General features: G+C 41.5%; 1 protein-coding gene across 22 annotated transcripts in view; it reads right to left on the bottom strand.

Annotated features, from left to right (window-relative positions):
* Nucleotides 1-15554, bottom strand: part of Kcnma1 (potassium calcium-activated channel subfamily M alpha 1) — a 788086-nt gene that overhangs the window by 158476 nt on the left and 614056 nt on the right. For all 22 annotated transcript variants that reach the window (XM_008849872.2, XM_008849855.2, XM_029554470.1 and 19 more), the window contains exon 15: nt 6583-6692. In XM_008849872.2, coding sequence (XP_008848094.1) covers nt 6583-6692 — 110 coding nt within the window. The remainder of the gene's footprint in view (nt 1-6582; nt 6693-15554) is intronic.

Raw genomic sequence — 15554 nt, 5'->3', positions numbered from 1 at the left:
CACACACACACACACACACACACACACACACACACACACAGTCTTCCTGGTAGGCCTGAGGCATTTAAACTTCAAAATAATTCAACTCTTTGATATGGGAAATTCTCAAATTCTCATATACCTGACATGAGAACAAGTGTATTTTTTAGAGAGTTTTGCTGTAAAGCTTCATCTGAAACACACAATGTAAGGAAAAGATATGTTTGCTCTGTGTACTGCCCCCCTCCCCGCACTGAGGCTCTAGCAGTCACTTTAGTCCCAAATGGACTGCTTCCCTGACCCCTGTGTCCAGAATTCTGGCCCTGGCTCAGCAGTCTCTACTGTCTTCCGTTAGGAGTTCAGTGGAAGTTTATTGCTGCTCTTTCACCTGCCAGCACAGAAAGAATTACTAGGTACCTTCTTAGTGTCTGCAGTAGGAATAATCATAAATATTACACTCACATCTATGTTCATGTACGTTCAACCCTAATTATAAAACTCCCAACAAGAGCACTTAGATAACACCAACTCTGTGAGAGAAAGATATATGATGAGCCTTCACCTTCTACAAAAATTCTGCTGAAATGCTCCCATCTAAAGTCAGGCTACAAAAATCTATCATATAACAAGTGGGCCTATCTAGCATCTTTGTGCTTTACAATAAAATTTGGAGATCCTTTTATGAAATTAAGGAAGTTATAGAGGTCAAGTTCTATATTATAGTTGGCATTTCCCAAGAAGTCCAGCTTTATCTGGGCAGTGTCAATTTTAAGTTGAAAGATGTGTCTATGTAAGACGACATAGAAGAAGAGCTGACTTTTGGATTCCAGGCACACTGAATGCAGGCGGATAAGGGATAAGATGTAGAATCCCTTCACCCCTGCCCAGCACTGTCTTAAGTCAGCACAGTAGCATCCACACTTGCAGCTGGGAATGGGGACAGAATTCCTGTCCTTCAGTGCAGCCACTGCAGTTCCCTGGGTTACCGGAGCATTAAATGCTCCGCATCAAATCTGAATCTTAACTGCTCCATCAACTGCAGAGGGACAGAGAGACACATCATATTTTAAACACACCTTTTGTCCTAATCCCCTCTGAGCTGTAAAACCTGATACAATTAAGCTTTTGGACTTTGCAAGTGATGAATGACTGACTAATAGGCTCACTGTGAGACTCAGAACGTGGAACACAGTGTTCTTGCTATCCTGACTGCTGAACCTGCTTTCTCCCAGCTCCTCCTGCCCTCCTCCTCCCTCTCCCCTCTGCCTAACCTACTCCTCCTCCTCCTCCTTCTCTCCTCTGCCGACCACTGGACAGGGGAGCGCAGTCTCACCTTTTCTAGCTTTCACGATTAAAACTACCATCACTGTTTCCCCGCGCAAAGTATGACATGTCAAAATGTACTGATGTGTCCTTTTTCCATCTAAAGGGAAGCCCATTTCTTCTCAGCGGAAAACCTCAGAGGAACGCGTGTGTGGAGAAAGTTCTGTGTGGTACCCTGTGACTCAGCTTCTTTATTCCTTGGGAAATGCTTGGCGTTCCCACTTTTCCCAGTACCTTTAATCTGAGCATCACCACCCCCCAATCACTCCCAGCCAAGAGGGAGCATCTCCTGCAGCCCTAGTATCTGTGTTCCTGTTGTGTGCATTCACCAAGGTCTTAAGGAGTGTCTGAGCACCGGTACAACCTCCTTCAACCAAACTGAAAACTCTAGAGGCAGCAAGAGAAAAACGAATCCTCTACTTAGTATCTATAAGCAGTATTGTTAATTTTCCATATTTATTATTTGATCAACTCTAATTGCTAATTCTTCTAGAAGTGACAATGAGCTTAATACAATGGTGAATATATTCCAAGTATATTAAATATTTGTCTTATTGGCTGGTGAGACTGATCAACAGGAGAATTTACTAACCAGAAGGGTAAGAGGAAGCTGGAAGTACCAGTACGCACCCTCCCTCCCCCCCCCCCTCCCCCCCCCCCCCCCCTCTTTCCCCCCCCCCTTCCTTCTCCCCTCCCTCCTTCCCTCCTCCTCCACTGCCCCAACCCCCCCCCCTCCCTTCCCCCCTCCGCCCTTTCCTTCCCCCCTCTCTTCCTTCCCCCTTCCTTTCTTCCATCCTTCCTCTCTTCTTTCTTCCTTCCCTTCTTTGTGGTTACATTCTTTGTAATGGGAAAGAGGGAGGGAAAAGCAAGGGTGAGAGACAGAAAAGAGCATTATCTAGTAGGGAAGAGGCGCCTCAGACTATGCATCAAGACGAAGGGCATGCCGCTGGTGCCATAAAGGGAGAGTACACAGGTATCAAGAATCTTATCCCAGCAAGTGGCTGATCTGGGGGGTTTAGCTCAGTCCTTGGTGGCTTCACTCTATTCATTGTACAGTGTCCTACTGTGGGAACTGTGTAAGAACAGGACTCTTGGAGAAATGGTGCAGCTGTTAAAAGCTAAGCCTAACAACCAAAATATGAATGAGCAAGACCCGTTATGGAAAAATGGGCATCATATCCCTAACCTTCTTGTAGACTTAACACAGGCTATCTGCACCTTCATAGTCACTTGCTAAGGAAGGATAGGAGCAGGAAGGGAAGGAAGCAGGCGGTTGCTGGTGTTCAGATTTCAAAACTCTTGGTCTTGACACTGTTGGTGAGAAGGAAGTTTATTTAAAAACCCTGATCGTCTTTAAAATTTTTCCTTATGAGTATATATGTGTTTCTCTCTGTGTGTATGTACACATATGTGTGTGGGAATGCCTGTGGAGACAAGAAAAGGACATCAGATCCCCTGAGGCTGCAGTTACAGGTAGTTGTGAGACGCTCAACATGGGTGCTGAGGACCAAACTCTGGTCCCCTGCAAGGGCAGTGAAGCCTCTTATCCACCGAGCCACCTCTCCAGCCCCCAAAGGCCCTGATCTTAACATGAACTTAGAAGAAGGGGCCTGCCTACAAGTCTATGCTTTGCCCCAAATGACTAGGCTTTTAGCAGGAACAAAAGGAGATTATTCTAGAGTGTGGCATGGCATGCTAGGGTGAGAAGGCAGTCTCCAGACCTCAGATTTCAGATAAGAATCACTTCACTTGTTTGTTAAAGGAAATATATATTTTAAAACTTATTCCAGATTTTAACATCTGGAGATGAAGCTTTGATATCATTCCATTTTTATAAGGTCCCTAGGAGATTCTTAATGAGCCAGGCTTCAAATGCACCTACCGCACAAGGCCCCAACATAGGGACCCTGGTTCTACAATTATTTTTTTTTTCTAAGTGGCTTTGGAAAGGAGCACCCTGGCCCGGTTCTTTGAATCTCAGGGTCCTTATTCCCAAAATGGGGGTTGGGGGAGAGCACAGTGGAAGGTTAGGCAGGATTTTGCATTTTGTCAATATTAGTTTCTGGTTTGGGAACAAAGACACCTTTTGGTCATTTACATAGTACAATAAAAAAGCTTCCTTAGTGGTTAGGGATCTCTGTGTATATATGAGAGATCCCTGAGTTTGAGTTTTGAGGATGCTAGCTTTGGGGTCACTTCCCTTCCTGCATTACTCCAGACTCTGTGTCCTCTTGAGAGGTGACCTTGAATTTCGCTTACATAGCTGCCACTTTCTCTTTTCATAAAATGACTACCCTGAGATTCTGAGAAAACTCCAGGGTCTCTCCTGTACTGATTTCTACCCTCCTGGGTGGGTGGCAGTCTGCCAGCCCAGGGAAAGAGCAAATTTATTTCTTTCCTTGTTTTGCGACATTATCGGATGCATATTGTTTTAGTGTGGTGCATAATTACAGAAACCGATCTGAAAATCTGTATATTTTATCTATGCTTTATTATACCCAGAATATTCTCCGATTCTTTTTCGTCTCCACGAACCAGCTTAAAATATATTTTAGCGTCTTTTATGTCATCTTGAAATTGAATAGCCAATTCTTACAGTAATGAAAATACTTATGCACCAGCCGGGTGATATACAACACTACACTCTAATTACGGCGGTGCTTTAATTAACCTGAATTGAAGAGTGTTATCATTAAACTGCTGGTAACTTTGAGTTATGGCTTTTCTTTAATTTAAAGTAGAAAACACAGATAATTAAGCCTCCAGATAATCAAATGCTTGAGAAGAGCTTCAATGTTTTGGGTTGTTCCTAAATCTCATTAAACGTCCTTTCTTTATTGATTAGTTCCACCTCTGCCGAATTGCTGCATTAAAGGAATAATAGCACTAAGTTGAACACATTCTCACTCATATCAGAAGTTGGCTCTGGTTTTGTTTTATTTTTTCCAGTCTGAAGCTTTACTGAACAAATACTAAATTCTCTGACAACAAGATTGGTCTGAGAGATTTTTCTCCTCATTAGGACATGTTCTAAAGACAGAGATTAATCAAGGGAAATCTTTCCAGACCCTCCACACCTAGCAGGCTCATGAGCTGGCACTGAAGACTGGTCGAGCTTCACAGACTGCAAAGGGAAGAGTTGGCAAAACCACATATACACCCCTCCAGGCCTGGGCTGGGGGTATAACTCCAACCTGGTTTAGAAGGAAAAAGCCTGTATATCCCCTTTGTTAAAGCAAGTGGGTGCCCGTTGGCGTTTGGTAGAAGCACTGGTCCTGTGGGGACACCTCAGTTTTCAAGAAAGGCAAGGAATTTAGTTTTTGGTGAAATACTACTATCCAGGAAAACTGGCAATTAGTTTTTAAGATATTAAACAATGGCAATGAAATGGGTCCAATGTACCCTGTGGGTATCCTAGCTACAGCCTCTAGGGAGAGCAGAGCTCATCCTTAGTCTTAAAAGGAAATGACTCAGTTTGGGGGGGCGGGCAGAGGAAGAGAAGGGTGGGCAATCAGGAGGAGCCAGAGAGCTCTGGTGGGAAACATCCTGTCAGACACAAATTCTAGCTAAGCCAGGGAAATAAAATGACCAAGGAAGGAAGTTTCTCCGTTCCCCAGCAAGCAGACCTACATCATAAGGCCTGTACCCCCAGGTAACAGCAGCTCTTCCCTACTGCTCAGATCACATCTGCATTTGCCACAGAAGGCTTCAATGGCCTTCATGAGGAGTCAGGCTCCCCTTTTACCTTTGTAAGACTGGACTTCTCTAGACTTCCCATCTGAGGCAGGCTAAGCCCCAAGGAGCAGATACCCTGGAACAGCCAGCCTTCCAGCACAGCCTTCCAGTACCTGGGAATGGTTAACTTCTTCCCTTGGCAGAAAGAGAAATCACTCTCAAGGAAAGGTGCACACAGGAGTTGCAATAGGGCATCCATTTTCAGAAAATAACTCCTTCCGAATCAATTACCTATTCACTTTTCCAGTCCATTTAGCATTTAAACTTTCGCTTAGAGACAGGGTGAGAAATTTCAGTAAACAACCAAACCATTTTGGAGTGCTTAGGAGTCTGGGCCTAGGGACTGGGAGAGAACACCTGCTGTGTTCCCTGACAGGAGTCTCCAGGTAAACATGAAGCCACCAAGCCCTCTGTCACCTCCTTGCTGCATACAGAACAGAGCTGTTGACACAGAGGAGCCCCAAAGCCCACAAACCTTTTCTCTATTGTGAAGGGCACTCAGATTTGATTTAGCACCTTTAGAGCCCCCATTCGAGAATTCTAAAAGGTGGGCTTGTGAATAGACAGCACAAAGAAATGGTTCCTCTCCCTCAACTCAGTGGGATCTCAGATACCCGTTTCTTCCCAGTTTTTATCAGCGAGGCAGTTTATGGAACCTTTCTAAGGTGTCAGGTGTTAGTGAGTCATGGTTAAAGGTCCACCATTTTCAGAGAGTATGCTTTCACAGGAAATGCATCCCACTTCTTGATTTGACCCTAACCCAGAGACTCTAAGTGGTGAATCTGGGGTATTGTAGTGCCTCAAGGTGGACACCTGGAGCTTTTAAGACCGGGTCATCCCACAGATGACCATGTGTTCTGCCTGGGGGACCTGCCTGCTGCAGGTTCCCATCTTTTGATCTACCCTGTGAGCCACTTTGAGGAGAAGCAAAGCCTCTGTACTGTTTGAGCACAGTAGATGTGTGTGCAGGATCTTTTCCAGGCCTCCATATTTACTCAATAAATAATGAAAACACTTTGAGTATCTCTATTTCAGCAGCTTCTCTGATGTCACTTTATACTGACTTGGTTAGAAGGAAGACTAACATTCCTTTATCCTGGAACAGGCAAATTTGGATTTTGCCCTACTAAAATCAGAAAGGGTAAACCTCAGTGCCAGGATGTATAGTTAGCAAATGATAGGCCCTGGTTCAATCCCCAACACCAAAATATGAAACAAAATAAAACCAGAGAAATGTGGGTTGGTGCCGCCTTTCCATGTTTCTATGTCATGGGAGCATAACTCAGGATGTACAGGCCAATGGCAGTTCATAAGTTTGTACAAATGAAGGTCTCCAGTCTCAAGATTCTCAGGCCTAGAGCATAAATTTAAGCCAGCATAAAACACTAAGGCAGGGACTCTGTCAGGACTTGTGCTCCTGTTCACAAATACACAGGCTAAGACTGAAGGATTCCCCTCAGCAAGTGTCAAGTACCCCAACCAGTGCAAGCATAGGTAGGAGGCTTTCCCCAAGAGTCAAAGAGCATCCAATAAACAGTCACTTACTCACAAACAGTAGGGAAGGACAGACCCACAAAGGCACTGGAGAGATATTCTGTGTACATTTCATTGGAGACTCCTTCCAAGTAGTATTTCTGCCACGTGTCTTCCTCAATCTAAGAGAGAAGAGCACAGGATGAGAGAAACACAGTCATAGGCTGTCAGAAGGGAACTTGTACAATCTCAGGTAAATAAACACGCTGGTGAGATAATGACCTACGTGGTGGATTGAGCTTTTCAGTAACCAGAAACACACACTTAACACTCATGTTAAGCTTCATAGAATCTAAAATGCTCGGTTGGGTTTCCTTTAAAGCATTGCTTTTTAAAAAAGATCATATTATTTATTCATTCATTCATGTATGTTTGTATATGTGTATGGATGTGTGTGTATGCAGGTATGGAGGCAAAAAGAGGATGTGGGATCCCTCAGAGCTGGAGTTACAGGTGTTTATAGGAAGGCCAGCTTGTAACATGCATGCTGGGATTCAAAGTTCAGTTCTCTTCATTGGGCAACAGGCAATCTTAACCACTGAACCATCTCTCTAGCCCATTGCTTTGCTTTTAATATTCCTGATTTCCAAGGCTGCTGGGGCCATGGGCACCTGCTCACCACAATGGTAGACAAGTCGACTGACAAATTATTAGAGAGCAACTTTGCAAGTGTTTTCAAAATTTGTGAAACCAAATAACCATATACTCTTTTTTGATGGGAGGGGGTGTTGAGACAGAGTCTCCCTGTAGCCCTAGCTGGCCTTGAACTTGCTATGTAGAACAGGCTGACCTCAGTCTCACAAAGATCCACCTGCCTCTGCCTACTGAGTACTGGAATTGAAGGCTTGTGCCACCATACTGGTCTAAACCATATACTTTTTGATACAACAATTCCATTTCAAATGTTCACAGCAAAGAAACAAGCATGTAAATGAGTAAGATAAAATCATAGAGGCATGGGTTGGTACTAGTCTTTACATGTTTCTATATCAAATATATAAATATATGTATAAGAATATATTTTGTGTTTGTGAAAAATTACAAGCAACCACAGGTGGCATACTTATACACTGGAATATGAAGAATCATGACAGTCTATGATGAAAATGTGTATCTGTTCAATGAAACTATATATAAAGGGGTATTATAAGACGGGTAGCATATGATCTTATTTTAAAAGTTTTCTCCAGTAATCTATTGATAAAACCATACAAAACAAGTCTAAGATGTTTACAGAAGAGCACTAGCAATTATCCCTGAGTGTACAATACTATTTTCCTATAGATTTCTGTATTGTCTGAAGACATACAATAAACATATATACATATAAAACATACCTGCATGTGCATATATATATATATAGCAATATAGTTATACATTTCTACTTTGAAACAAATTACCACCACCCTAATTGGGATATCACAATAAGTAAAATATAGTTTCAAATGGAATGTGCCCAAAACATCATTAAAATAAATGTTTTACTTTTTCTAAATAATGAGGTCCAGCTGGGTTTCCCAACAATCCTCTTCGAGCTAGCCATTTCTCACAGGAATCAGTCTTTGAAAACAAGTAGGCTGGACAAGAATGCTGAGCCACTCTGGGAGCTGAAGGATCTCAGGGACCTCCAGGTTTCATGTCCTGTGAAGGCTCAAGTTAACAGGGAGATGATGGGAAGCTGGTCCATCAACAGGAAGTGGCCCTTTACATTTTTTGTTCTGTTCCTGTGCTGTAAGGAATCCTGCTCATGGCTCATCAGTCAGCTGACAGAAAGAAATGCAACACTGGGATTCGAAGGAGACCAGGAATGATGGGAAAAGGGCAGAAATTTCATCTACCTGGTGACACTCTGGCAGCCAAAGCCCAGAAAGAAAATCTTAGAAATAAAATGAATGCTCCAAACCCGCATGTTCCTCATCTGCTTCATGCTCAGCCTGAGCAACTGCACCATGTAAGTTCTCCTCCTCAGAAGGAGCTACTTCTCACCAGTCCTGTACATTAGGGTTAGCTATGCAGCACTGACGGATATGGGCTGATTAGCTGTAAACTGGTCTTCTCTACCCAGAGTGGGGGCTTTAAGAAACAGTCACTCAACCATTTCTGTTACTAAATGGTATAATTTTTAAAAGTCACTGAAATGGGTTCAGTTAAGCATGGACTTTTTAATTTCTCCAAATCTAAGATCTCCATAATTTTCATTAGGGTTAGCTATGCAGCACTGACGGATATGGGCTGATTAGCTGTAAACTGGTCTTCTCTACCCAGAGTGGGGGCTTTAAGAAACAGTCACTCAACCATTTCTGTTACTAAATGGTATAATTTTTAAAAGTCACTGAAATGGGTTCAGTTAAGCATGGACTTTTTAATTTCTCCAAATCTAAGATCTCCATAATTTTCATCAAATAAGATAATCAGTAATTCTAACTAATTTAAATGAACTTTAATGTGAATTAGCAAAAATTTTATAATACAGAATATTTTAGGAGCGGTATTCTCCATAATTTTATTGGTACATCGGATACCATATGACAATTATTATCATATGTACCATTTGCACCATATATACATATATGTGTATATATACATATACCATATGTAATTATAAACCCTCAAGCAGAGCTTTATGGCTAAGTAGTTGACCTAGAATATAAGAATTCTGCCTATTTCTTTAACGGAGACACTTCTTTAACAATTTGTCAGGGTTTTTTTTATATAATTTAAATATCATAAGTGGTTTTCAAAAATGTTGAAAATTAAGTTTCTGGTATTCATCAATTAATATGGATTTAATATGGTTCATTTAATTATGATCAGTATTTTCATGCATTTGTACCTAAGGGAGTTACTTTTTAGAACAAATTTTGTAAATAACTAGGAAGAGATTCTTTATATGAGAACAATTCATGCTTGTGTTAAATGTATCAAAAATATTTCATTCATTTGGCAATATTTGAGTATAGTCTATCTCATAGGACTAGGGGCTGATCAAAGCTGACTTTAAAGGCATTTCTTTCTCCCTTTGCTGGAAAAAGTACTACATTACCTGGGTAGGATATATGTGACCATCTAACTAGATATATCTGGTTTTTAATGATTTTCCACATCTCTTTTCCTGCAACTCTGCCTCTGTGGCTAATCTGAAAGGGTTATAGACTAAAAGTCAAATAACTAGGAAAAATGTCCAAAACATTCTGTAAAACAAAATGCCTCTACCACATCCATATGTAAATTTTCAGATGGTATCTACCAGGCTGGATATTGTAACATCAAATCAATTGCACAAATGGTAAGGAGTTTAAAATCCACTGTCCTGACTCTAAGATCGCCACATGTTTAGCACTAGTACATGCACAGTCAACAGTGTTTTTGAGGTTTCTGAGGAAAGTCTCTCTCTCTCTCTCTCTCTCACTCTGTATAAAATTGATAATTTAACTATACTAACATCTTTTCAAAAGACTTGTAATTGGTAGGAATGTACACTGTGTACAGCCACTGTGGAAAACAGTATGATAGCTCTTTAAAAATATTAAAATTACAATTGCTGTATAATCAACAATTCCACTCCTAAGTCCACAACTAAAGGTAATGGAAGATGGGATCATAGCACTATGACTTATAACAGCCATGAGTCTGAAGGATCCCAAATGTCTAGGGACAGAGGTGTAGACATGCAAAGAATATTGTCCAACCCTCAGAAGAAAGGGAATTCTGTCACATACCACAATATGGATAAAAACCTAGAAACACGACGCTAAGTGAAAAAAACAAAATCACAAATATTTAGGGGCTCCAATTATTTGAGGTACATGCCTCAATACATGCCTCAAATTCACAGAAGCAGGCAGATTAAAGGTGGCTGCAGAGGTTGGAGCAGCCACGATTTTCCTGGTTCAAAATGTCAGTTTTGCAAGATCAGAAGAGTTCTAAAGGAGATGGGTGGCGATGATATGACACTACCATGCAAATGCCATTCATACCAACAAATTATATGCTTAAGAATGACTAAGGTGGTTAATTTTATGTCAAGTGTATTTTATCACAATTGAAAATTTCAAATCCCAGAGCAGCACAATTCATAATTATAATTGATATTAACACTCTTTAACCCAAGTAGGAAGGAAAATTGTGCTAGAGCAAAAATATGAATAAGTGAATCATATCAGAAGAGATGGGATGGAGAAGCAACCCCATTATCAGCAGGATCTTGCTCAGGACTCCCCTGGACACCCCAGTCCTTGTGATCTCCATTGAAAGAATTCACATTAGGGGCACAAAGCACAGAGTAGAAGATAGAGTTTATTACAAGTAAGGTGAGCACTCTGAAGGGTTCAGAGCAATGGCCAAAGCAACCATCATGTCTATCTGCATTTTAAGTACTCTATACACTATTTCTAAAGCCTTGGAATAGTTTTCCCTGAAGGGCTTTCTTCTGATCAGATGATTTAAAAGTCCATGTGGGTTAACTCTTACAGAGGGTACAATAGTATGGCCTTGTCCTTTACCAGAAAGCCCCCAGCCAGCCAGTGATATTATAAACTTAACTGGCATCAGGAAGTCATGTTGACACCCAGAGCAAAAAACCATAACTCACAACATTCCTTTCTACCCTCCCGCCCTCCTTCTCTCTGCTCTCCTTCTTTCCTTCCTTCCTCCCTCCCTCCCTCCTTCCCTCTCTCCCTTCCTTCCCTCTTTCTACCTCCCTACCTTTCTCCCTCCCTCTTTCTCTTTACCTTCCTCTCCCTCCCCCTTCTCTCTCTCCTTCCTTCCTTCTTCCCCCTTCCTTCCTTCCTTCCCCTCTTCCTTCCTTCCCCTCCCCTCCTCTCCTCTCCATCTTCCTCTTCCCTCTCTCTTCCTTTTAACAGGGTCTTAGGCATCCCAGGCTGATCTTGATCTTGAACTCACTATCAGAAGACACCTTGAACTTGAACTTCTGATCTTCCTGCCTCCACCTCCCCAGTGCTAGAATTACAGGCATGCACCACTATACAAAGTTTATTGGGTGCTGAAGATTGAACCCAGGGCTTTGTGCATGTTAGGTAAGTACACTATCAATTGTGCTATATCCCCAACCCAGATCCTATTCTTTGGACTAGTAAAGTCCTATATTTACAGTTCCTGGATTTACAAGCTGCTGATTGATAGAGGAGTCCAGCTGGCCTCTGTGGCCTACAATCCTGCTAATATCTGACTAGCTACCTAACACTCTGACATTGAAGCCCATCAGACACCAGGGCAATGGAACTTCAGTCTTCCTAATCTGCATCAGGGCTTAAATTGACACCTTCTACCATGGTTTACCTTCATTAAGTCTCAAGCATGACCGCTTGACTTTGAACAAGCAAAAACAAAACTATGCAATCCTCACATCTCTGTCAATGCAACTTTAAGGAAGGAAAAAATAATGTAATGGGGTGAATTTTAAGACGGTGTGCTTAACACCAAGGGAGTGAAAATGAAAGAATCTGAATAAAGGAGGAAGCTGTTGCCATTAGGACTCCCCGTTCACAGATGAGAATTATGAGATGTACCTATCGAAGGTCAGCCACAAGGACAGTTAGTGGCACAAACAGGATTCAGAGTTCATGCTGTTAACCACCCCACCCCACCACTACCACCACTACCACAAACACCTCCGGCCTAGTGGTAAGAAAGTAGATGATCAGGGAAGTTGTGATAGGGATAGAGAGGGTTTGCTATATACAAGCACCTAAGGGGGAAATGGCAGACTAGCCCTTCATGAAGAGCTCAGAAGCTCAAACCCGAGGCCTGTGACTATCAGAAGCCAGCAAGAACTACTACTGATTTTGAGCTCAGCTGGAAGGGTAATTCAGAGGGGAAGAAAAGCATCATTTCTATTATATAAAATGGAACCATCCTAGCCTACAACTTCTTTCTGAAAATAGTACATGCTGTTCCTCACATTTGTGTTGTCAATGTATTTTTAACAGTAATGTGAAGACACATTTCCCAGCAGAAAAATGGAGGAATGGGACCAAAATGACTTAGGGAAAGGTGCCAAAATTAATTTTTCAGCCATTCAGCAATCAGTCAAAGGCAAAGCATTTCCTGAGGCAGCAATTTATCCTCTTGCTGTCACATCAGACCGCAGCTGTTTCAGAAGAGCGCCTAGCAAGATGGGCAGGTGATATGCTGTAGGTCTGAATTCATCAAATACACACCGAATCCTCAGTGAGAAAGGGGAATGAGCCACTGGGCCAGTGTGTCTGCACCTCTTATGGTTTTATTTATCTACCCTTCATGATCTAATTTTTCAACCAGTCTGGCTGAACGTCCCAAGCAAATGGTTTTATACCAACCCGTGGGCAGACAGCCTTGCCATCAGTATACCTTCCAACAAGCACTTGGCTCTACAGAAGCTCACCCTTCCCCATCCCAGGTCCTGCATGTGTTACTAATGATGGGTTGGGATGACGCCTTTTATTTTTATGCTTCCTCTGATTAGAGAGAAACTGTGTTTCTCTAATGCTAACAGCCCGGTGAATGTGAACAATTTAACTCTCCTGGCTGGGGTCTATAATGGCCACTATGATTTCTGTTCCCAGTGAATAACTGTGTTGATTAGACCTAAACAGTTTTGCAAAACTCCATCCCTACCTCAGAAACCATACAAATAATCCCCAAGATCATCAAATACCAATCCTTATTTAAATGAAAATAATACACTGTCTTAATCCAAATACATGCTGTATTATACACATCAAAAATAAAGAACTAAAAGAAAAGCATAAAAACCAAATTATAAGCCAGGCATGGTGGTGCATGCCTTTAATCCCAGCACTCGGGAGGCAGAGACAGGTGGATCTCTGTGAGTTCGAAGCCAGCCTGGTCTATATAGTGAGTTCCAAGACAGCTGGGGCTAAAGGGAGACCCTGCCTCAAAAAGACAAAAATGAATAAATAAACAAATTATAAAAACCAATGATCATTATGCTAATGGCATTAATAAAATGAGATAAGTCAAAACATCTATACCCTAACACCATCCCACATGGGACAGCAAGAGATTAGTGGATTATCAGGCATCTATTTATTGCATTTATTGTTCTCCAAAATCCATTTGAATTCTCAGTGAATAGTGTTCCTTAGAAGGATACAATTTTAAACATAGACATGCATAATAAAAACTAGTTAGCCACATATTAATGAACATTCACACATAGAAATTATACAATATTCTCCCTATCCTTTACAGTGTGACAGTCTACAACAATGTTGTGAGAGAAGCTGACCAATGCTAGCTTAAATCCTATAAAAATATTTAGCTTGACAAAAAAGAGACAGGACCCACAGAATTTGTCAAACACTTTATTACAATAATAAACATGGAATTAGGATTCATAGGCTTTTGGCTCTTAGGGGTGGGTGTTAAAATGAGTAGGGTCATTAGAGCATGCTCTGCTACTGGGGAGTGTTTGATGGAGTGCTGCATGTTCTCATTTCTTACTGAATGTTGAGGTGTTGACCCCATCACTGGGTTTCTGGTTCCTCCTCTGCTTCCCTCTAAGTGCAATGCCCATGACCTTGCCAGAGTCTTCACCAAAGGGCATATGGATTATTTCTTCCCCACTCTTTCTTAGCTTCATATTCTTCAGCAAAATCACAGGTCCTTAAGGCAACTCACTGAATTAAAAAACCAATCCCATGAAGAGAAGGGTGCTCACTGAGGTCCACAAGGGGCCAATTCACAGAAGGGCTCTCTGTGCAGCTCCGTGGGGTGGATGAGCTGGTGATAAAGTGGGAACCAGAGGAAAGACAAAAGAGGCAAAGTGGGCTTTGCAACTTCCCAGAATGTACTTCTTCTCTGTGCCAAATGGCCTAGCAATGTCATACTTTTTGGAAGGAGACTAAGGTCAGCAACAGGGACTTAACATTTTGGCATTCCATGATCATGGCCCAGTTCAGATCTCGCTTGCTTTCCAGAACAAGTATATAGGATGAAGGGATCTCGGGTTTCTCCAGTGGCTTCAGAACAATGTCAATTCAAACAAATTATTTGCAGTTTCAGATGGAGTGCCAGGTAAATGGTTGCATCAGCACTGAATGTGTAGATAAACAACTGTAAATATTAATTTGGAGGTTGACATGAGCTGTTTTTTTTTCCTAGACAAGTGGATGCAGATGATCAAATGAGATCCTCCCATAATTGGGCATCATGGAGAAAAAAAAAAATCAGTCCATACAAGGAATTCAGAAAGGAATTAACAAACCACACTATATGCAAAAGCATTCCAATACATGGAATTTTCCCCACTTTGTTACCCCAGCACAGATTTATTTTCAGAGAGGCAAGAAGTGCCAGAGGGCCTGAAGGTAAAAGAAGGGTTAATAGAAAGACTGACAAGGGGCCTTTCAAAGAACAACTGCTTAGAAATTATTTAAGATGCTGTTATCTCTATGACAGGAAATTGATACTGTTTTCAATATGTAAGTTTTTCCAGGTCTCTCACTGTTTTCTCCAATATAGAAAAGGGGGTTTTGATTAAGACATGTCAAACCTTTTCAAAGATTGGCCAATTTTTCCATCTGCCCAAGTAGGAATTTGGTTTTGCAATCTTGCTAATAGTTCAGAACATCGCTTCTGCTCCAGATAAAAAAGTTCTTAAAATACTACCCAAAACCATTCTGATCTGGGTAGAGTAGCAGGAAGTGGACATGGCCAGACATTCACCATCCCTAGGGCAGTTCAGCCTGGCATTCCCAACTTTCCAAGGAGCACTTCCCAACACATCAACACATCTGACATGGAAGAACCTGGGCTTTGTTTTCATTTCTAGCATGAATTCTCTTGTAGACTTGAATGTTTGTAAAATCTAATACAAACGAATTACAAAAGAAAAAAATGAGAAAATGAGATATGCCGAGTACAGGGCCAAAATTTTTATCATTGGATCCAACTGACATAAAATCAATATATCAAAGATACATTTTTTAAAAAGATTCTGAGCACATATTTCATTTTCTGTG

This window comes from Nannospalax galili, unplaced genomic scaffold (genome assembly GCF_000622305.1).
Source record: "Nannospalax galili isolate Female #2095 unplaced genomic scaffold, S.galili_v1.0 scaffold83, whole genome shotgun sequence".
Classification (NCBI taxonomy): Eukaryota; Metazoa; Chordata; class Mammalia; order Rodentia; family Spalacidae; genus Nannospalax; species Nannospalax galili.
The sequence above is the reverse complement of the archived record's forward strand: the minus strand, read 5'-3'. Positions and strand labels throughout refer to the sequence as shown.